The following is a 24,330-nucleotide window of genomic DNA, read 5'->3' as shown; positions in this document are numbered from 1 at the left end:
GGCTACGGAGTTTCAAGATGGACAAACAGCACTAATGCCGATTTTTTTTCTCGTTTTCCAAGCGGAGGTCTTTTAAGGGTGTATATGAATACACTCGTTCGGTTCGCCTAGCCGAGTTTGACTAGGCACCAGCCGAAACCGAATCTTGCGGAAGGAAACCTTTAGGCCAACCTCAACACAAGGTGCGAGAAGAGATGCGGTACACCACAGGGGCCTATATCAGAAATATAATAAGTAGGAGGGTCAACTGTGAGGCTGTAGCTTAGCTGAACGTCAGAGCCACAGAAATAGCTCTAGCGCGAGGGGACGCCGCTGCTAGCCTGACACGGGGCTGAGGACCAGGGCACAAACATGTTTTTCTTTCATTCACTGTGAATTAAAACCCCAATTTTAAAAAAGTCTGAAACAGGCCATATGGACCTCAGCACTGGGTAGAGCGCCAACCAGCCCATTCCACCACACGTGAATTCAAACACTATTCAAAATCTTTCAAATACTTTGAGCATTTTCTCTAACCTGCCTGGAACAAACAGGCGCCAAGACTGCTTTTACCCCCAAGCCATGAGACTGCTAAATAGTCAATTAATGGATACCAAAACTATCTGCACTGACCCCATCTTGCACTGACCCTTCGACCTTTAATTGTATTCGGCACATGTGACAAAATTAGATTTAGATTCTTTTTGCAGTGTCAGATTTGCCAGTTTGAACTATTCTATTGGTCCATGAAGCAAGCCAAGCTCAATCAACCACAGATAAATTAGGCTATTTGAAATTATTTCAAATAGTATTGAACCCAGGTCTGCCAGCAGCACAGCAGCTAGCCTAGCAGGCTATAATATACAAAGACCATTTGTCATGTAACCTTACACGGCTGAGTTTCTGCTGCCATTGCTAGCTCGCCAACATTCCCCAGGTTTGACATCACTCGCAGTAGAAGACATAATAATAACTATATTTCAACTTCTGCCCTTGAGCCGCGAAGAAGAAAAATAAGGTTCGGTTTTAGTTTAATTTTGTATAGAAAATATTTCACAACGACGGTGATGAAAAGATTAAAGCTTTTTCTCTTACATGTTGAGTCATGCATATAGCATGTGGCCTAGTGACCCATGCCTTGCTGCTGGGATCACACTATGTGCACCAACTGTCAAATAGCATATACATATAATATATATATAAAATATAGAAATATATATATATTCCCAGATTCTTGAGGAACTATATTGTCTTTGCATGCATTGTTCTGTTGTTGTGATTGTCTCTAGGCCCAATGTAGGCTACACTTGAAATGCTTTTTCCTTTGCTGATGTCTTGCAAGCTTTCTATTGAGGTTCAAACTTCAAAAATACTTCCCGGTGAAATCAGGTTATAAAAAAAGGCACAAAAAAAAATAAAAAATACATACCTCTCCAAAGGCTCCTCGTCCAATCACCTTGAGGATCTCAAAGTCCTCTTTGTGCAGGCGCATCTGTTTCACCTGGGAAGTGAAGGGTTTGGCTGCAGGAGTGGAGTAGAGTAGAGTAGAGTAGAGTAGAGTAGAGTAGAGTAGAGTAGAGTAGAGTAGAGTAGAGGAGAGGAGAGGAGAGGTTAGAATTCTGGGGACTTAAAATATTGAACTTGACCTGAGAATGCGCACACTAAAATAGTTGCGCATCATCATGATTTAATTCATAAAACAATAAAACAGCAAATCAGAAATACATTTTTTAGGTGGATACTAGAAATCGGACACAAAGCAAGTGGCATACAACACAGGTAAATCCATTTGAATGTAATCATTTTTTAAAATTAAATTCCTTTTGATTTAAACAACAAACAAATAAACTTTCCATACATGTTTGCCCATGGAAGAAGTAAGTCAGAGCGTGACTTTTTGGACCTGAATGCCAAAAACATTCAGGAGGTAAAGTTGCTCAACCCACCACAACGTGAGACATCCATGTCTTCATCACTGGAAAAGATCAACGGTTGAGTACATCATCATGTAAAAGATTACAAACAGGATTTTTTTTTTATAACATTTTTTTTTTGCCTTTTATGTAGATGATCAAAAAAATGTGTTTTACTCACATTTTTTCTATATTTGCACATGTTGTAGTTTCGACCCTACTTCACATCTGACGTTTTTGTGTTGTGCCCACCATCAGTTGAGACCAGTGATGTATATACACCCTGGATTGAGTTTACTATATAATTGGCCATTGAAGCCACGGGTCATCTAGTCTATATATAAATCATTGATTGAGACACAACATGCTATTGAATGCAAGGTGGGTGTCATTTCAAATCATAGAAATATAATACATAGAATGGGCCCATCCCTTCATACCACTGCAATTTAGCTGGTACAGGTACACCGTTGACATATACATTTTCTAATTACCACCACAAAGATGGCTGTCATTCCACCAACTGTCGATTGTCCACATAAATGACTATCATGTCTATTATATTATCTATATTTATATGATTTCAATAGGTTTATTATGGAAGATTGACAGTATAGTTTAAAACGAGAGATATTCCTATTCAAGTCAACATTATCTTATGTGTGGACCTCCAACCTGATATAAAATAAGGTCTAAGTTGCAACATTAGCTAATTGTCTTTTATTTTTGAGTTTGTGTTTTTAGATAAATGTAAACTAAAAATGTAAGGTAAAAAAAAAAACATCTAATATATATTTTTCTGTCACTGTAAGCTTTTAAATGATATCAATCTCAACCCTTTTCCAGTGATGAAAACATGGATGTCGCAGGGTATGCAAAATAATTCAACTTTGAGCACCTTTCTCTCTTTAATGTCTTGGCATTTAGATACAAAAAGTCACTTCCTGAGCACCACAAAGGGCACATTTCTACAGAAGGTTTCATTCAATCAGAAGGTGGTGCTGTCAAATAGGGATCGAATTCAAATGGATTTAGCCACGAGTAATGATTTCCGGTGAGTGTCCTCCTGCCTGTCAGTCCTGTATGCGGAGAGGCTGATATAGGGTCAATCTGTGATCATGACCGCTGAGATCTTTATCGTAAACCACAGTGGTCTGGAAGTGCAGAAGGCAGTTATAAAACAGTCTACCGTTACCTTTACATTTGACCTAGCCTAGGGTTCTGGGTGACTCACAAACGTAATCCGGAGTAAACAGACGAGCAGCATTTTCCCTACTTTGTCGAGGAAGGACATTCATCCACTTCCTTTTCTACTTTGGATCCTCCATTAAACCTGGAGGTAGACTGCCAGTTGGTTAGTTGGTTCAGCGGGGTCAGACTACCGAGCAGCAGATTGGATACTATTGAACATAATACAGACCTATTAAATGCCTATTGGCCTATGTTAGGATATAGCATGGGCCTACTGATGGATGGAGCTGATGATCTGTGCAGCATTTTGTTTAGGTGGACCCTTGTGCACAAGCAGAATACATGGGTCACATCAAATACTCATTCATTTAGGTCATTCATTCATTTATTCATCCATCCATCCACTGGTTAGTGTTCCATCCTGGCACGGTCATCATGTGCCAGGCTTATCCAGAGAGGCCCTTGGCTCCCCTGTCAGAATCCCAGCCAGGCAGAGAACAACAGACCAAAACAACGCCCAACAACAACCTTTACTGATAAAAGAAAGGAAAGGAGGGGCTTTCAGTTGCTCAGTGTGGTATGACGAATAGCGATGTCCCTTCTTCAGTGTTTAAATATACTGTAAGAGTGCACGTCAAGTTAATGTCACGTGCACAAGTACAGTGAAATGCTTTTCTAGCGAACTGGAACCCCAACAATGCAGTACTCAATATCAATGTAGGACGGAAAAAATAACAACATAGAAAATAAAACAAGAAGAACATGAGAACTAAGTAAGCTACTGTATATCCAGGGTCAGTTCCAATACCATATTTACAATGTGCACAGATACTGGACTGACAGAGGTAGATACACTATAACGTACATACTTTTGTATGTGGACACCCTTCAAATGAGTGAATTTGGCTAATACAGCAACACCGTTGCTAACAGGTGTGTAAAATCTAGCACACCGCCATGCAATCTCCATAGACAACATTGACAGTAGTATGGCCTTACTGAGAAGCTCGGTGACTTTCAACGTGGCAACGTCATAGAATGCCACCTTTCCAACAAGTCAGTTAGTCAAGTCTTTGCCCTGCTAGAGCTGCCAAGGGTCAACTGTCAGTGCTACATCTAGGAGCAACAACGGCTCAGCCGCGAAGTGGTAGAACACACAAGCTCACCGAATGGGATAGCGGAGTGCTGAAGCACGTAGCGCGTAAAAATAGTCTGTCCTCGGTTGCAACACTCACTACCAAGTACCAAACTGCCTCTGGAAGCAACGTCAGCTCAATTACGGTTCGTCGGGAGCTTCATTAAATGGGTTTCCATGGCTATGAAGCCCAACACAAGCCTAAGGTCACCATGTGCAATGCCAAGTGACGGCTGGAGTGGTGTAAAGCTCGTCGCCATTGGACTCTGAAGCAGTGGAAACGCGTTCTCTGGAGTGGTGAATCACGCTTCACCATCGGGCAGTCCAGTGGACATATCTGGGTTTGGCAGATGCCAGGAGAACGCTACCTGCCCCAATGCATAGTGCTAACTGTAAAGTTTGGTGGAGGAGGAATAAAGGTTTCGGGCCCCTTAGTTCCAGAGAAGGGAGATCTTAATGCTACAGCATACAATGACATTCTAGACGATTCTGTGCTTCCAACTTTGTAGCAACAGTTTGAGGAAGGTACTTTCCTGTTCCAGCATGACAATGCCCCCGTGCACAAAGCGAGGTCCATACAGAAATGGTTTGTGGAGATTGGCATGGAAGAACTTGACTGGCCTGCAGAGTCCTGACCTCAAACCCATCTAACACCTTTGGGATAAATTGGAAAGCCGACAGCGAGCCCGGCCTAATCGCTCCAACCTCACTAATGCGCTTGTTGCTGAATGGAAGCAAGTAGCCGCAGCAATGTTTAAACATCTCGGGGAAAGCCCTCCCAGAAGAGTGGAGGCTATTATAGCAGCAAAGGGGAGACCACCTCCATATTAATGCCCATGATTTTGGAATGAGATGTTCAACAACACTTTTGATCATGTAGTGTGTGTGTGTGTGTGTGTGTGTGTGTGTGTGTGTGTGTGTGTGTGTGTGTGTGTGTGTGTAGAGTCCTGTGAGTGTGCATAGAGACAGTGCAAAAACAAAATACAAAAAAATGGGGTCAAAGATAACTAACATAACAATGATAACTAACAAAATGGCTACAGGGACAATTTTTGAAGTCTTTATGGCTTGGAGACAGAAGCTGTTCAGGAAGCAGAAAAAACAGTCTATGGCAGTGGCTGGAGTCGAGAGATTTTCTAGACATTCCTTTCACACCACCTGCTATAGAGTTCCTGGATGGCAGAGAATGATGTACTGGGCTGTCCGCACCACCCTCTGTAGCGCCATGCGATCGAGGGCGGTGCCGTTGGCATACCAACCAGTGATGCAGCCAGTCAAGGTGGTCTCAATGGTGCAGCTGTATAACTTTTTGAGGATTAGAGGTCCCAAGCCAAACCTTTTCAACCCCTTAACCCCCTGAGGGGGAAGAGGCGCTGTCGCACCTCCTTCACGACTGTGCGCACGTGTGGACCATTAAAGAACTTGAAGCTGTCGACTCGCTCTACTGCAGCCCTGTCGATGTGGACGTGCTCGGAGGGGAAAATGGTGTTAAACGCTGAGCTGTAATCAATGAACAGCATTCTCACACACAGGATTTCCCTCTTATCTAGGTGGGTGAGGGCAGTGTGGAGTGCAATTGAGATTGTGTCGTCTATAGATCTGTTGGGCGGTATGCAAATTGGAGTGTGTCTAGGGTGTCTGGGATGATGGAGTTGATGTGGGCCATAACCAGCCTTTCAAAGCACTTTATGATTATAGTGAGTAATGAGTGCTGCAGGGCGGTAGTCTTTGTGGCATGAAACCTTAAAGTTCTTGGGAACAGGAATGATTGTGGTCAGTTTGAGACATGGGGATTACAGACTGGGACAAGGAGAGGTTGAAAATGACCGTGAATATGCCTGCCAGCTGCTCTGCGCATGCTCTGAGAACGCGCCCTGGAATACCAGTCCTGTAGCATAATCTCTGTTCCCGATGACCATTTCTCAACGGAGCGAGTCACCGTTAATTCCTGTGAACTCGGAAAAACGGCACGAACAATTTCTGGGGTTTCAACAAATATTTCACAAGGGTCTATTTTGCTTATGTCCGTCCACATTGTGGGAAGTAGAATGAGCAGACGCTTAGCTTGGCACACACTGGGCCTTTCTCCAATCCTTAATATTGCAGTTACTATAATTCCCCAGTATCACCACCACTTCTTTACTTGTTGCATTGACTTTTCTTTAAAAGACACAGTAACTAGGCCTTAGAAACAAGCAGTCTCGGACACACAAACACCAGTCTCGCTCAAATTTACCAACGGGTCATGTGCCGTTTTGACTAATAGTGAAGTAATGTACATTGTGACATCCCGCCCTTCTTACTCCGAGCTTCCGACAAAGACCTTACAGTTCTGACTATACATCTTTACTAACTATCAAAATATACGGGTCGGCCAAACATAGCAACGGTTGCAATGACAAGGTGTGACGCAAGCCAGTTTGTGGTGCTTTAAAACGTGAATATCCAACCAAACGATGACCGACTTGGTGTTTGTTTTGTCCCCGACGGTTTTGCAAAAGCATTCAAACTAAGTGACTTCACTGTTAGCAGGACAGAGCGCACATAACATTATGCACTCGCACTCAAAACAGCCATGAGACTTTCAGTTTCATTGGTTAGAAGCACTGGCTGTGACTACCTATGCAACACAACTGGAAAAACATGAGTAGGCCCAACTAATCCAGTTACGGACTGGTTTATCCCAGACACAGATTATCAGATAGATCTAGGTCCATTCGAAGAAGTGAGTTTATTATCCACAGACGATGCAGCTGAAGGAAAACGTTGTACTACTGTAGGCAAGTGTGTTCATTCAGCTAAAGAAACAAACGTTATGGTCTATACAGTAACCAGGCGTCACCCTAGGGCTCTGCACTTTCAATACTGTGTGTGTGTGTGTGTGTGTGTGTGTGTGTGTGTGTGTGTGTGTGTGTGTGTGTGTGTGTGTGTGTGTGTGTGTGTGTGTGTGTGTGTGTGTGTGTGTGTGTAAGCCTAGGCCTGTGTGCGTAAGCACGTATGTGCGTGTTCATTTGAACAAGTCCCCCTCCATATGCACTGGCCTACATGTGCCAATGTATATTTGCTCTACCCTCCCCGTACTTGAAACAGGTACAGTAGAGAAGGAGAGAGTGTGTACTCAGACCTACGATAATCTTTCTTTCCCCAAATGATCATTCACTACAAAGAATTTGAAACTATAAAAAACTAATATTGTGTGAAAAAAAAACCTCTAGTGCGCAGTTTTGGCAGCCAAATGCGGTACTCGTCCTCCTCCCACTACCCGATGGGCCGCCAGTGAAAAGCACAGAATGTATCAGTCGTATTTGCCATTTTGTTTTGTTTGGGCTTTCATGGCATGTGGCTTCTCAGTCATGTTAAAACAAGTCTACTACTATTACTTTTATTCATTATTATTCTCATTAGATGTTGTTAATGTTAATAGCATTACTACTACTACCGGGCCTACTATTATTATTGCTACTACGGTTAACCCGATCTTTGTAGTTTTATGTGTACTTAATTTAACTTGCCCTGTCAATAGTCTATTGAATTGAACTGAGTGAGAGTGAGAGAGACAGTAGATCCCACATCCAGGCAGCGCTGTGATGTACAGAGAGAGGGGACATCTGGAAGCCATAAGAGGGATTATTTACAGCCAGAGTGAGGTAATGACACAAAAATGCCACCTCCAGAGGAGGAAAAGAGGGAGAGCGAGAGGGGCCAGATCTGGGAATGGCTTTTCACAGCACTACTGGAAGGATGTTCCTCATAATAAGTTCGACCTTGTAAGATCTTGGCTTTCATACTTTTGGAATTCTCGATGCGGCTCACGCCATTTCCCCAACCGTCATCACATTCAAAGGAAGAGAAAACGTGTAGCTGTCACAATGGGACGCAGGACTAACGCGTCTTTGTCTGTGGACTTCAACAGTTCTAACCAGCCGTTGGAACCAAAATTATTTTCCAACCGTTTTGTTCTGAACAGAACCATACTTTTTCCCCCGTTCTGTTCTGAACCGGTTAGAACACCCAATAAGTAATGGTTTATATTGTTCCTTTCTGTTCCCTTTTAAACATCTGAAATCAAATATTTTTCAAAATATATATTTTTTTAAAGGTTTAGCTCAACATTAAATTTGTTCACCAATCAGTGCAGATAGAGCAGCTTGCTATGGAACAGGTAAGCGATAGTTGTAGGGCACAAGATGCGACTGATATTTTGTGGGTAGGGAGCGGGCAAGAGAGGGTGATGCGGGAGATTTGGCTTGAAGCACCTGGGCATGAAGGGATTTCTTTTAACTTCAGAGTTGGCTTAAAGTTGGACCAGAGTAGGCTAGCTAGCTAACAAGCTTGTGTGTGGAGAGCGACACCACATTGGAAATAATGATCATACCATTTTCTATTTAATACATCCAATGTGAAAGGAGATCACTATAGTATCCTTAACTAGTACTGAAAACATGAATCTCTTTTCTAATTTAAAATGTGACAGTGGGGGTTTTGTTGCGTTTTCCATCCCAGTAGGAGTGAACATTTTGGTACATTTTGTTGCCGACTAACCAACCCCCATTAACCGGTTAACAGACAGTTAAATTCGTTGCAAACAGTCAAATTAGTGCCAATGGAAAACCCCATGCACGGAAGGAACAGACATTGTTCATTAAGAGCTTAAAAAAAAACATGTGACAATAGCAATCCTCTCATTTTATTAAACATACAACTACTGTAATGAAGCAGACAATGGAATATATCATTTTCAAACTTTTTCCAAAATGCAATTTGTGGGAAAACACTGTCCCTGAAGATGCACCTCATGCAAGCCCTTTCATCTGACAGAGATGAACATCTCAGTTCGAAAATTTGAAAAGGGGGGAAAATGTACAAATGCAGGATGGGTTGTTAATATGACTAGGATTGTGTTTTTGGCTTCTGGACAAGTGAAGAAAGTTGATATAAAAACCAGTAGAACAGGAGAGAAAGGATGTGAAAATGTTTTGGTTGCTAGCTTAGCTGTTAAATGTTTCTAGCAGCTCCTCTTTCTCCCACTGCTCACTGCAGCCTGTATCTGTGAGTTCCCTAGCAAAAAGTCTCTGCCCTGGCTTGCTCACAGCTCACTGACTAGAGACAGCCATTAGTTGACATAAGAAAGCTACTTTAACGCTATAAACTCACTCTACATTATTTCTATAATAAATATAAATAACTCCGGTCGATCAAGACGGTGTTCTGGTAATGGCGCCGGAGGCGATGGCTGGCGTTTTACGGGCTCCTAACCAACTGTGCTATTTATTTATTCGTTTTTTCCGCATTGTTTGTAACTCATTTTGTACATAATGTTGCTGCTACCGTCTCTTATAACTGAAAAAAAAAGAGCTTCTGGACATCAGAACAGCGATTACTCACCTCGACCGGGACAAAGATTATTATAATTTTTTTATGAGTCCGATGCAAAGGATATACTGCTTTGTCGAGACAAGGCCCAAATCCCCATCATACGCGTGAAAAAAAAGACGGAGAAAAGGGGAGAGGGCGGGGTGCCTTGTAAGAATTTGCCGACGAGTAGGTAAACCACCACTTCCCTCCGTATTATTGGCCAACTTGCAATCATTGGAAAACAGACTGGACAATCTACGATTAAGACCATCCAATCAACAAGATATTAAAAACTGTAACATCATAAGGCTGAACGTGGCTAAATGACCACACGGATAAAAAAAAGAGCTGGCTGGTAAGACGAGAGGCAGCGGTGTGTGTGTCTATTTGTCAATAACTACTGGTGAGCGATGTCTAATATAAAATAAGTCTCGAGGTAGTGCTCGCCTGGGGTAGAATCTCTCATAATAAGCTGTAGACCACACTATCTAGAAAGAGAGTTCTCATCTATCTTATTGATAGCCATCTATTTATTACAACAAACCGATGATGGCAGTAAGACCACACTCATCGAGCTGTATAAGGCCATAAGCAAACAAGAAAATGCTCATCCAGAAGTGGCGCTCCTAGTGGCCGGGGACTTTAATGCAGGAATTCTTACATTTGTTTTGCCTAATTTCTACCAGCATAGTACAAGTGCAAACAGAGATGCACAGAGATGCATACAAAACTCTCCCTTGCCCTCCATTTGGAAAATATGACCATAATTCTATCCTCCTGATTCCTGTAACAAGCAAAAACTAAAGAAGGAGGTACCAGTGACTCAAAACGTAACTGGTCAGATGACGCGGATGCTACAGTACAGGATTGTTTTGCTAGCACAGACTGGAATATGTTGAAAGATTCATCCAATGGCATTGAGGAGAATACCACCTCAGTCACCGGCCTCATCAAGAAGCGCATTGACAACATCGTCCCCACAGTGACCGTACGTACATTCCCAACCTGAAGCAATGGATTACAGGCAACATCCACACTGAGCTAAAGGCTAGAGCTGCCGCTTTCAAGGAGCGGGACACTAATCCAGAAGCTTATAAGAAATCCTGCTATGCCCTCAGATGAACCACCAAACAGACAAAGCATCAATACAGGACTAAGATTGAATCCTACTACACTGGCTCTGACGCTCGTCGGATTTGGCAGGGCTTGAAAACTATTACGGACTACAAAGGGAAACCCAGCCGCGTGCTGCCCAGTGATGCGAGCCTACCAGACGAGCTAAATGCCTTTTATGTAATTGCTGCAAAAGGTGGCTCTTCAAAGTATTGACTTTGGGGGGGGGGGGTGAATAGTTATGCATGCTAAAGTTCTGTTTTTTTTTGTCTGATTTCTTGTTTGTTTCACAAGAAAATATATTTTGCATCTTCAAAGTGGTAGGCATATTGTGTAAATCAAATGATACAAACCCCCCAAAAAATCTATTTTAATTCCAGGTTCTAAGGCAACAAAATAGGAAAAATGCCAAGAATACTTGAGACAGCCTATAGGGAGGAGGTCAGAGACCTGGCAGTGTGGTGCTAGGACGACAACCTCTCCCTCAACGTGAGCAAGACAACGGAACTGATTGTAGACTACAGAAAAAGGCGGGCCAAACAGGCCCGCATTAACTTCGACAGGGTTGAAGTGGAGCAGGTCGAGAGTTAAGTTCCTTGATGTCCACATCACCAACAAACTATCATGGTCCAAAAACACCAAGACAGTTATGAATAGGGCACGACAACACATTTTCCCCTCCAGGAGACTGAAAGGATTTGGCATTGGTCCCCAGATCCTCAAAAGGTTCCACCACTTGGTATGGCAACTGCTCGGCATCTGACCGGAAGGCGCTACAGAGGGTAGTGTGTACAGTCCACTACATCACTGGGGCCAAGCTTCCTGACATCCATGACCCTATATAAACTAGGCAGTGCCAGAGGAAGGCCCAAAAAGTTGTCAGACTCACCCAAGTCATAGACAGCAAGCTGTACCAGTCTAGGACCAAAAGGCTCCTTAATCAAATGGCCACCCGGACTATTTACATTAACCCCCCCCCCCTTTGTTTTTACACTGCTGCTACTCACTGTTTATGATGTATGCATAGCCACTTTACAAATTACCACGACTAACCTTTACATTGACTCGGTACTGGTACCCCCTGAATATAGCGTCATTATTGCTGTAATTTTCTTGTGTTATTTTTTTATTTTTTTAACCTTTTTAACCTATTTATTGAACGGTGTTGTTGGTTAAGGGCTTGTAAGTAATAATTTCACAGTAAGGTCAACACTACACCTGTTGTACTCGGCAAATACAATTTGATTTGTTAATTTCGGCCAGCTAACTGACTATCTGTTAACCATTAACATCCCTAGTCCTCATGCTGTTCCTCAAAACCGGAAAAGAACAAACATTTTTCTCTTCTGTTCCCTGAACCAGTTCCAACCCCTGGTTCTCTCTCATTTAAACTAGAGTTGCCTTCTTGATCTCTAAGGATTTGGATATTCTTTATTTCAACTGGACTTCCTGGTTAAATAAATAATCGAATTAGGGTACAAATGCGGCAGGGGAAACAGCTGCATAGTCAGTTGTTTCCTTATCAAAAATGAAATCTGTACTTTTAAGTAGGCTGCTACCCCAGCTGCTTTGAACTAGAGTGACCCAAGCGTCAACCAGCCAGGCAACTTTTTTTTAAATAACCTTTTAGCCATTTAATTGCAAGTAGCTTTAAAACATCCTGTAAATTACCCAAATTACAGATGAAAATGTAACCAGGCCCTTCAAGTCGCGGCCAAGGGGCTCTCCGGTCTCCAGTACACAGATGTGGAGTGAGGACAGGCTGAGGAGGAGTAGCAATACTAAAAGACTTGGCCGGGAATCAGACAATCTGCAGCATGCGAGCTACCCAGGCTTAGCCAAGGGGACTTCCATAACATGAATTTTGTCATGTATGATATACACTGAGTGTGCAAAACATTAGGAACACCTTCCTTTATCCCTTAGAACAGCCTCAATTCATCAGAGCACGGACTCTACATGGTGTTGAAAACGTTCCACAGGTATGCTGGCCCATGTTGACTCCAATGCTTCCCACAGTTGTGTCAAGTTGACTGGATGTCCTTTGGGGTGGTGGACCATTGATACACACGGGAAACTATTGAGTGTGAAAAACCCAGCAGCGTTGCATTTTTTGACACAAACCGGTGCGCCTGGCACCTACTACCATATATCGTTCAAAGGCACTTCAATCTTTTGTCTTGTCCATTCAACCTCTGAATGGTACCCAATTCATGCCTCAGTTGTCTCAAGGCTTTAAAAATCCTTCTTTAAGATGTTTAAGTCTACGTCGTGTAAAGAGCAGGGCTGTTACGGTGAACGTATTACCGCCACACCAGCGATCACGAGTCATGACCACAGTCAAATTCCACATGACCATTTAGTCACGGTAAATAGGCTTCTCTGATGCTGCTCATGGTCATTAGTAGCATACCAAACTTGCTAACTGCCAGTCGCTAATGGCTTGGTACTCAGCACGCTTGTCACTAACCACTCTGACATCAACCTAAATTCAATCAAAAATCACATCAAACACTTCATGAGCGCCCACGAGCTCATGTCGTGCAACATTTCTATGGGATAAGCAACTGCGTGAGAAAAGGTTTGGGAACGCTAATTTTCACCATTAAAAAAATGCACCTTTATAATAAAGCATTCCATGCATTGCTGCATTTGCAGACTTACGTAACATAACCTACTATTCATAATGTGATGAGTAGATTGGATAGTCGTAATTTAGGCAATAATAGAACTCAATCACTGTTTGCAAAAAAATGTTTTAAAAGACTTCCAAGCATGGTTGAGTCTGCATTGCGTAGAGTAGGCCTAGGCAACAAGCTAGATCAGATACTTTTCTTCTTTCTTTGCATGGGGAAAATTTGGCCTGTTCTGAAGACATTTCATGCAATTCTACTACACTTTATATGACGGGAGACATTAGCAGAATTTTTTTTTTTTTTATTCATACGACAAATTACAGGGTAGACTACTATTCTGACACTGAAAGAGATTAATAAAAACAATGCTGTTCATATAATAAGCCAACGAGAAGAGGAGACAAATAGAATATGATGTCCATCTAAACTGGAGGAAATTATTGTCCAAAAACAATGTTTGTACATTAAAAAGAAATGGAACCTCCATTCGAAATGGATTAAAATAATATTTCTTACCCATCTACACACAATACCCCATAACTGCATGACCCAGCATGACTACAACACCATCGTTAAGTTTGCTGATGGCACAACAGTGATAAGCCTGATCACCGACAACAATGACAGCCTATAGGGAGTTCAGACTCTATAAAGAAATCTGCCAGTGCCTTCTGATTAAATTCAAATTTCACAGAACCGCTTGTTGCAATTTCGATGAGGGTCTCTTGTTCAGATATCGGTAAGTGGACTGGAGGCAGGGCATGAAAGGGATAACGAATCCAGTTGTTTGTGTCGTCCGTTTCGGGAATGTACCTGCGTAATTGCACACCCAGCTCACTCAGATGCGTCGCTGTAATCACATTTGACATTGTCAGTAAGCTTGAGTTCATTTGCACACAAAATAAAATCATACAATAATGCAAAGACCTGTGTGTTGTCCTTGTTAATGCAGACAGAAAAGAGCTCCAACTTCTAAATCATAGCCTCAATTTTGTACCACACATTGAATAGAATTGCAGAGTCCCTATAAATCCTAGATTAAGATCACCCAGATACGCCAGTCGTGCAAGTGGTCAGTAAAGAAAACTTTAAGCTTGTCTCTCAATTTAAATAAAAACATGTCAATACTTTGCCCCTTGATAACCAGCACACATCTGTATGTTGTAAAATAATTACATGGTCGCTGCCCATGTCATTGCATAATGCAGAAAATATACAAGTTCAGGGGACTTGCTTTAACAAAGTTAACCACTTTCACTGTTGTGTCCAAAACATCTTTCAAGCTGTCAGGAATTCCCTTGGCAGCAAGAGCCTCTCGGTGGATGCTGCAGTGTACCCAAGTGGTGTCGGGAGCAACTGCTGGCACACGCGTTACCACTCCACTATGTCTCCCTGTCATGGCTTTTCGCCATCAGTACAGATACCAACACATCTTGACCACCAAAGTCAATTTGATGTCACAAAGCTGTCCAGTACTTTAAAAATATCCTCTCATATTGTCCTGGTTTCCAGTGGTTTGCAGAAGAGGATGTCTTCCTTAATTGAACCCCCATAAGCATAACAGACATGTACCAGGAGCTATGCCAGGCCCGCCACGTCTGTTGACTCACCCAGCTGTAATGCATATAATTCACTGGCTTGTATGCATAGCGGTAATTGTTTCAAAACATCTCCTACCGTGTCACTGATGCGTCGTGAAACAGTGCTGTTTGATGAAGATATTGTCTGTATAGTTTTTTGGGCCTTTTCCCCCCAGCATTATCCCAGCCATATCCACAGCAGCAGGAATAATTAAGTCCTCCACAATAGTATGGGGCTTGCCTGTCCTAGCCACTCGGTAGCTCACCATAAGACGCTTCTAGACCCTTCTTATTATCTGTTGCTTTTATGCATGTCTTACTACTCAAAAGTCGTATTTATTCTCGTTCAAAAAACTTCTGTGCAAGATTTTTCAAATTCTCATGTTTTGTTTCTAAATGTCTGCTCAAGAGTGAAGGTTTCCCATGAGAGAGTAACGGTTAATGTGATTGGATAAAATAATTTGACTAGGCTACCTGTATTTGACATTGCGTTGTTATTTCGCTGAGCACTAGATGGTTGAATTTTATTTTTGGCAGTGAAACGAGCCTACTCAGGTGAGAAAATAACCTCACCCAAATGAATAGCCCCGTTTGAAAATATAAATGGACTGTTAGAAAATATGAAGAAATGTTTCATATATGTTTTTAAATGTGTATCATATTTTTATTTGGCGTACCTCAGACGGCATTGCGCGTACCCTGCCCCAGTTTGGGAATACCTGCTCTATTGAGAATGTTTTTCTATGAACAAATTAGGGATTTCGGTAACAGACCTTTTCAGTCAGAAATAGCTGTAATTATGTTTCAGCAACACGGACAGTGCGATAAACACTGTTGATGTTCTGAGGTGGTCGCTGCAGCAGGGAGGAGAGAAACAATGGGTGCTAGTCACACAGTCACTCGCTGTCATTTTTTTGTTATTGGTCTGAGCCCGGCACAATCAAATCAATTGCGGCCGGACTCCCTATAGTAATTTATGTGTCTTAATTATTTCGTCAACCAGTGAGCTTAAAGCATCAGACAAGCTCAGTGCATATGCTTGATTTGATTAAAATGCATAGAATACATGGGAAAATACACTTTTAAAAATGTAAAAACAGACGACTCTCCGTTGGCGAAGACATTTTTGTAGTCGGGTACAGCCCTATTTTTCACCCATCTAGCAATAAGTGCCCTTCTTTGCAAGGCATTGGAAAACCTTCCTGGTCTTTGTGGTTGAATCTGTGTTTGAAATTCACTGCTCAACTGAGGGACCATACAGACAATTCTGTGTGAGGTACAGAGATGAGGCAGTCCTTCAAAAATCATGTGACTTGTTAAGCACATTTTAACTCCTGAACTTATTTAAGCTTTCCATAACAAAGGGGTTGAATACTTATTGACTCAAGACATTTCAGCTGTTCATTTTTTTGATACATTTGTAAACATTTTCAAAAAACATAATTCCCCTTCGACATTGTGTGGTATTGTGTGTAGGCCAGTGACAAAAACAAACACATTTAATCCATTTTAAATTCAGGCTGTAATATAACTAAATGTGTGAAAGGTCAAGGGGTGTTGGTTCTTTCTGAAGGCACTGTAGCCTATGTGTGGTCCATATGATCAGGTATGCTATTAGCAATAAGCATTCTATCACCTGTAGCTGATGGAGCATAGAAGCTATAAATAATTGGGCTGACGCATTGGGTTGCCTATCTGTTTTCGGGGCTAATTATTTGCTAGATCCCATATGTGCTCTTTGAAATAGTTAGCATCCTTTTGATTAATTCTATGTCCCCCCAAAAACATTTATATTTAAAAAAAATAATAATAATACTTTTTTTTAAATTAAAAATCGCACAAACACAGTGAATATAATCTAGGCCTACCTGTTAGGGTAACTTGGGGGTAAACATCAACCCGGGGTAACACTGCCTGTACTTCTTACAGAAACCACTTCATATCACCATTTTCTCCCCAAAACACTTTCCCTGGTTACCACTACTCTTGCTCAACTAAAATTGTAATCAGTCTCATCACAATTTGTTAAGACACTCCCCTCCCAAAAACATTTGAGGTAGGGTGGCATTTTACCCCAAGATACCCTACAATTGACCCGTGTTACATATATTTCTACACATTCTACACTATGCAATTTGCTGTGCTTAATCATAGTGCTGCTAAAAACTCTGGGTTTAAAAATATGCAGTTTGCGCATATTTTAAAGCTGAGAAATAAATAATCTAAGAATGGAAAGCTGGGATATAGGGCTGTTGTGGTGACCGTATTACCGCCACACCGGCGGTCACGAGGCATGAAGGCAGTCAAATTCCACTTGACCGTTTAGTCACGGTAAGTAGGCTTCTCCAAGCTCTGATGCGGCTCATGGTCATTAGTAGCCTACCAAACTTGCTAACTGGCTGGTACTCAGCACTCGATTGTCCCTCTAATCACTCTGACATCAATGCAAATGTATCAAAAATTTAATCAAAACACTTCATGAGAGCCCATATTGTGCAACATTTCTATAGGCTATGCAATTGCGTGAGAAAACAGAGTGATGGCCTCTATTGAAAAGAGGGATCCCATCAGCTTTCTATAGGCTAGACTACTATGTTGATTTCTCGACTTCCCTAATATTAAGCACATTGCTGTTCTTTACAATAGGAGTATAGCCTATCTGGCTGGCATGAAAACAAATCACGGGAAAGGCGTCCTCCATTCACTATTTAAGTGCATAGATATTTTTTTCTGCTGCCCCCTGTTTCAAGACAGGTGCATGATAATGGGCCATTCTAAATCAAAACAAATGTTCACACATATATGTAAAGACAAGATTAAATCAAGAATAGTCTGATGGGTGACAATATTAGCCTATCACTTGTGAATGATGGCCAGCATAAGAAACAGCCTTTTTTTCGGAGCATGCAGCACTAAGGAAGAAGGGCACAACAAAGGCATGGATGTTTTTTAGGGTACAATACAGCCACAATTTTCCGCTGGGAAATTCGAGGCATTATCAAGTGCTTGTCAAATTGTGAATGAGAGACTGATGAAGTGTGTACAGCCTGCGAAAAAAAACTACGCAGTGCTCATGATATTCAAGCATATTTTTTCAAATCATAATTAGAGTCGCAACATGCAGCCTTAAATGTATATAAAATAAAACATAGCCCAACATTTATAGAACAACTAAAGTTACATTAATAATTCTAAATGAAGCACATAGGAATACCCATTTCTTTGTTAACCGCTCAGAGTAGCCGCATGTGCGCACTCCCTCAAATCGTTGAGAGAAAATATTTATATTTTATTCAGCTTTGTTCAATTGCATTCTTCCTACTATAAACTTATGGAATTATAAGCAAATCTTGTCTGCTAAATGAACTAGTGTAGCCCACGGCCATTTGGCATAGCCACATCAGGACAACTCAGAGGATGCTATTCTGTTCTTCTGAAGTAGACTACATTTTCTTCATATCATGCTTCTTTAGACCTGTCTAAAATAAAATAATGGATTTATTGTGATGGTGTAGTCTATATTAGACTTTTTAAAATGTAGATGCTGCAAAATATCTGTATCCGTGGCTTGTAGGCTATGTGTGGAAGGCAGGAGATGCTAAATGTGTTCATGTTAATTAAAGGTCAATTACCACAAAAGCAACAGTTATTTGCTTGCCAATCAGCGACTGACAACATTTTGTGACCGCCACAGCCCTACTGGGATCCCCCTCTTTTTATTAACAAAGCCATTAAAACTGCTGTTTTTCCCTCCATTGCAAGACTTTGTGCATTGACTGCTTGTCAGAATGTACGTTTCTCTCCCTATGGCACTCAAACATTCCTTGAGACGGTATTCAAGTTCTCCCTTTTATTCATTTCTCGTTTTGTTTGCAGAGGAACATTTTATGTGGACTGTTCTGAACATCTTCAAAGTGCGCCTCGGCAGAAATATGTCCTCACGCGCCATCTTTTTTTTTTGTTGCCGCGGCGCAGCGACACATAAATGACTGTGACGGAAACACGGGATATGTCAGCCCATCACTGAGAGGAGAGTGGAACCATTAAATCATTAATAAAGTGCCCAAATACAAAAACGCGTCTGGGATCCTGGGAATCACTTACATAGCACGTCAACATGCATCTGACCGATACATTTGGTTTAATACTGCACTGCACACTCGTGACACCAGAGTTCCCAGAGCAATGACGTCGTCCCCCGTCTCCACAATAATAGGAGGCCAGGGCACTATATGGTGTGCGTTTCAAAAATGGCATTCTATTCCCTATATAATGCACTACTTTCCTGGTCAAATGTAGTGCACTATATAGGGAATAGGGTGCCATTTGGGTCGCAACTGGAGTCAGAGCAGTTTTAAATAGAACAGGGTGCGTCAAACATGATGTACTTCAAATATTAAGAAAGTGGCAGAGAAGTGGGGGGTAAAGGCACAAGACAAAAGATTAGATCAGAGTTGTGTCATGAGTCATGACAACTGAAAGGCTACACATGGGACAAAAATGCAAAAATGATGAGAACATCGGCTTACAGGAGTTTCTGTTTTGGCGTCGCCTAAACGTGTGAAACAAAATGAGACTTCAGCTCAACATGAATTGTCTGGAAGATTTCAGCCTAAATCGACAGATTCACTGTTTATTTAGACAATTGTATAAATTGGAGGCTACACCAAACCTTCTGACATAGAAACATATTCAACTTTTCTGTAAAAAAAAGAAAAAAAAGAAATTGAAGCATCAGAGACATCTCGGTCTGGGCTATGTGGGCATTGGGAGAGAAATATCAGTGATAATGTGCCCCCACTGGGATCATACCTACCCTGCCAGACAGATGCTTGTCTGTCATTACGAACCGCAATGAGGTCTGTAATATTTATCATAGGTACACTTCAACTGTGAGAGACGGAATCTAAAACAAAAATCCAGAAAATCACATTGTATGATTTTTAAGTAATTAATTTGCATTTTATTGCATGACATAAGTAAGTGTACCTATGATAAAGAATTACAGACCTCTACATGCTTTGTAAGTGGGAAAACCTGCAAAATCGGCAGTATATCAAATACTTGTTCTCCCTGTTCACTGTATGCATGTACGATATATTGGGAAATTAATTGACGACATAACTATGTTTGTTTCTGACATTAGGACTGCTTTTCTAAAGAAGTTAAATCTGTCTCGTGTTTGTTTCCTTGCCGGGATACTAATGAGTATTGTGATACTAGCCTCATCCCGGGCCATAGATTTCAGCATGTCTTTTTGAATCATTGTGGACAATAGTGCAGAAGGATGGGTGGAGGAGAGAGAGAGGGTGACATGGGCAGCTGTGAGAGAAACTGCCGGTTTTACTTTTAGCAGAACACGGGTGCTTGTTTCTCAAATGAAGGAACAAATATGAGATCTCTAGGAGTCCTCAAAAGCCAGAGCTGGGGCCTACATACCATATTTCTCTGGGACCTGATGAAGGGGGTTCTCAGTCCCAAATGCCCTTACAACATGCCCCATAACCTTAATGAATAGAATAGAACACAATAAGGCCAACAGCTAAGTGTAATGCTAATTTTCAGAGACTTGTCAGGGTCAGAAAATATTGTCAGTTGATTGTGCTGCTCTATGCAGGATATAGATTTAAGGTGTGAAAAAGGGATAGGCTTAATTCAACCATAAATCAACAACTGTAACCTTGAGAAGCAGGTGAGATGACTCTCTCCCCAGTTAATTACCTAAATGACCTGAAACACAATGGAAGGTTAGCCTAGCACACCCTGCCTGCTGCAGCCCTCGAGCTGTGTACAGTAGGTTCTCTACCCTGGCTTAAAGCAAACAGGTACAGATGCTCAAAATGGAGGAGAGGGAGGGAGAACTCATCTAAGCCCACATACTGTATTCTGAGATGACATGACACCGACAGTGAACCCTTAGCTTCAGCCCTGACTTCGCCCCTTCTTTTTACACCGATCTGTTACCGTGGGGGCATTTGATATACAGATTATCCGTGTTTTCATTGAATGACATTAAAATGTCAGGCCTTACTTCTCCCCCCCGTGGTAGAATGCATCACGGACGGTAGAGGTAACTCTACTCTTTGTACTGACTGCATCCGCACAGAACACCAAGTATTACACTGCAGGCTAATGATGGTGGAACCAACCCATCCAGTTACGACAACCCAGGTAAAAAAAAAATGGAAAGATGTTTTGCGTACTACTGACCTGCATGCTGGAAGCTGTTTCTTCTGTGACTGATATGACGAAAGGGCTTTAGACCAGACACTATTTGAGGACAGTGACGCGATGGGAGGCTAGGCCTTTCTTCTTTAGCCTACATCTAGGGCTAGTCAGTGTGTTCAGTTATCCATTGCAGGTGGCTACGGTTCCGAACAAGGATACAATAATATGTTTACAAAATGGGTGCCGCCGAGTTGAATACCCATCAAATTACCACTTTTTGCCTACAAGAATAAATGAGCGGGGACAAAAACCTACACACACACACACACACACACACACACACACACACACACACACACACACACACACACACACACACACACACACACACACACACACACACACACACACACACACACACACACACACTCCCCCGCAGTCCGTCAGTTCACAGCATGGCAGACGTTTTCTAGGCCACAACCAATCCCTACGGCAGGGAACACTACTAATTATATCTCTCTGAAGAAACTACGGTGTCAATGCCGAGACTTGTAAGTAACCATGAGCAGAAAACATTCCCAAAAATATGCATCTGGCTGGCTACAGATCGGACGTGTCTCGACGTGCACCTCGCTCGGGAGGAAGAGAAAAGACACATGCAACTGCTCCAAAATGAATTAAGAGTTCAAAGGGAACATGTTGCAAAATTGCTTCTATTGGATGAGGGATGAGTGCCAGAGAAAAAGTAGTGTTTGACAGCAGTCAGACGGTTGTAACCAGGTTGACTTGTTAAAGGTCAGGGTTCGTCCGGTTGTTGTCGTTTCTGACATAATAGCATAATCAAAGGACTGAGGAACAAGTCAAAACCCATGATATAAGTCCACAGCATGAGAGCCATTCAAAACAACACCTCATCATGCTCGGCCCCTTTCCTATCCACTTGTGGACAGAACAGACGTGTTTTTGTTGAGGGTGTTCCTAACCAGAGGACATAACCTGACTATGTTCCCAACGCTTCATAAGTAGGCTAATCTTTACGGAGTATACACAGCATAGTGACTGACACTAGCCATCACGAGGAAGAAACTAAGTCGGTCCTATTTAAAGTAGGCTAGTGCCGTCTCCATATGCTTTCATTGTAACTATAACTTATTAGCATACTATAACCAGGTTGTTGCTATGTTATTACCACTTTATTCTGTTCTGTAAAAGTAAGTGCCACCAACATTTCTTTGCACTTTCAGTCAATGACCGGCTATACTTCACAGCTGTTTGAGTAGCATTATAGGCCTCACACTTGGCTCACAATAACAGACAGGCTTATCGGGGCCCACTTAGGAGACAGATTTGCACAAACCTGGACCTTGTAGGCCAGCCTTTCTTAAAAGTATAGGTCACTTTGGGTCACAGATCTGTTAAATGGTGGGTCATGAGGTGTCTAAATATAGAAATATGGAATATTGGAATTGATTTGGCCAAGTGCAACTGCGCTCTCTGCTTAGCAGCGGTGTCTCTGCTCAGTTTGGCAGCTGCGCAATTGGGAGGGAGCTCCGCATCTGCATCGTGGTTAACATTATATTTTTTCTGCAGTTTTCTTGAAGATCACTCCGCGATCCACACGCTGAGGCGCTGTCGTTCAGAAGCAGATGATGCGCTGTCAGCCACTGTCAATCATCGAATGGACTCAAGCTTGCCACAAAGTCTGACTGAGCTCAATCGTCATGAAACGCAAAAACAGCGATGAGTTTCTCTCTTGGTTTCATACAAACTTTGATAAAATACGAGGAGTGCCCACAATGCGTTTTGTGCTGGGAAGTGCTCAGTAATGAGTCTCTCAAAACGAACTAATTAAAACGATACATCCTGACCAAACATTCATAGCATGACAGTAAACCCAGGGAGTTATTTCAGAACAGGGCAGAATGCTTCAGCAAACAGTGCTTCAACAGTGGAAGAGCAAGTCAGCTAGCAAGGCATTGTTATTTTACAACAGGTGATGATAAACAGAAATAAGGGAGTACTCCCTCTCATAGTAGTAGATTTGAGTTTCTCTTTCAAACAATGCCCTTGTACATAGCTAATTGGCTAAAGTAAGCTACCTAGCTACTGATAGTGCAACCCTAAGTAACAGTACAGATGAAAAATGGTTGAAAACAAGTCTAGGATGGTACTGTTGCTGTTAAAAAAAAGTAATAATTTTGATTCTGAACTGGAATAAACTGATTGAGGCAATATGCTTTTTGAGGTAAACACACTCGCACAGTTCTGGTTTGCTCATCTACAGCAGGAAGCGGTCTCCTGCCTGACTGAGAAAGCAGTGGATGTTCTGATCCAGTTTGCCAGCATATACCCATGCGAGTCAGGGTTCTCAACTCAACGCTGAGCATGACCTCAGGGTTGCACTGTCAGAAACTGAGCCCAGAATAGACTTGCTTGTTAAAAACGTCAAACTGCCACACACACCTCTCATTAGGACTGTGTGTGTGTGTGTGTGTTTCTGGTCTACATCTGTGTGATGTGATCAATCAGTTAATTCAAGTTCAGAATAAAAATGATTTACTGTATTTTAACAGTCACAGTTCAAACCTATACTTTAAAAATAATCTCTACAGTAAGATGTACAGTAGGCCTGACCATTTTTCATCTGTACTGTTACTTAGGGTTGCACTATCAAAAACTGAGCCTGTGTGTGTATTTTAGCAGCAACAGTTCCAACCTAGACAGATAAGAGTGTTTTTAAAATGGGAATAAATAAACATGAATAGCTATTTATATGGGTATTTCATTGTTTTTGTTTTAGTCTATGTTGCATTTGTTTTAGGCGTAAGGGCAATGAAATGTACCGATATTTACGTATAGTTGAGTGTGTTTATAAGGAAAACATCATTTCTAATTTGAGTCCCAGGCTGAAAAAGTTGAAGAACCCCTGATGTCGACCTATTTATGCTCTATAGATGGATATTATTCACCAAAGCAACTAAGGTTAAGTATCTAGCTGAAGGGTCTACATTAAAACATCTTGAGCATATGGCCGGTAATTATCATTAAAATAAGTCATTACGGCTGGAAAAGCTTATAAAAAAACTAATTATTTTCTACCTCAACGTAAACTCAGCATTACAATTATTGAAGTGTGACGTGAATTACTAATCTGTAGCCAGAAGGACCATGGGGCTATAAATCGTGTGTGTGTGTGGGGGGGGGGCATTAAAGCAAGTCATCCCAAGATAATGAGGAAAACACACAACCAAGCAGCAGAT

The 24,330-nt window shown here is 41.8% G+C and overlaps 1 protein-coding gene across 7 annotated transcripts in view; it reads right to left on the bottom strand.

Moving 5' to 3' along the window:
• The window catches only part of LOC118398448 (serine/threonine-protein kinase MRCK alpha-like), a 103,825-nt gene that overhangs the window by 59,826 nt on the left and 19,669 nt on the right, over positions 1–24,330 (bottom strand). For all 7 annotated transcript variants that reach the window (XM_035793776.2, XM_035793775.2, XM_035793779.2 and 4 more), the window contains exon 2: positions 1,409–1,500. In XM_035793776.2, coding sequence (XP_035649669.2) covers positions 1,409–1,500 — 92 coding nt within the window. The remainder of the gene's footprint in view (positions 1–1,408; positions 1,501–24,330) is intronic.

The sequence above is a fragment of the Oncorhynchus keta genome, chromosome 19 (assembly GCF_023373465.1).
Source record: "Oncorhynchus keta strain PuntledgeMale-10-30-2019 chromosome 19, Oket_V2, whole genome shotgun sequence".
NCBI classification, from domain to species: domain Eukaryota; kingdom Metazoa; phylum Chordata; class Actinopteri; order Salmoniformes; family Salmonidae; genus Oncorhynchus; species Oncorhynchus keta.
The sequence above is the reverse complement of the archived record's forward strand: the minus strand, read 5'-3'. Positions and strand labels throughout refer to the sequence as shown.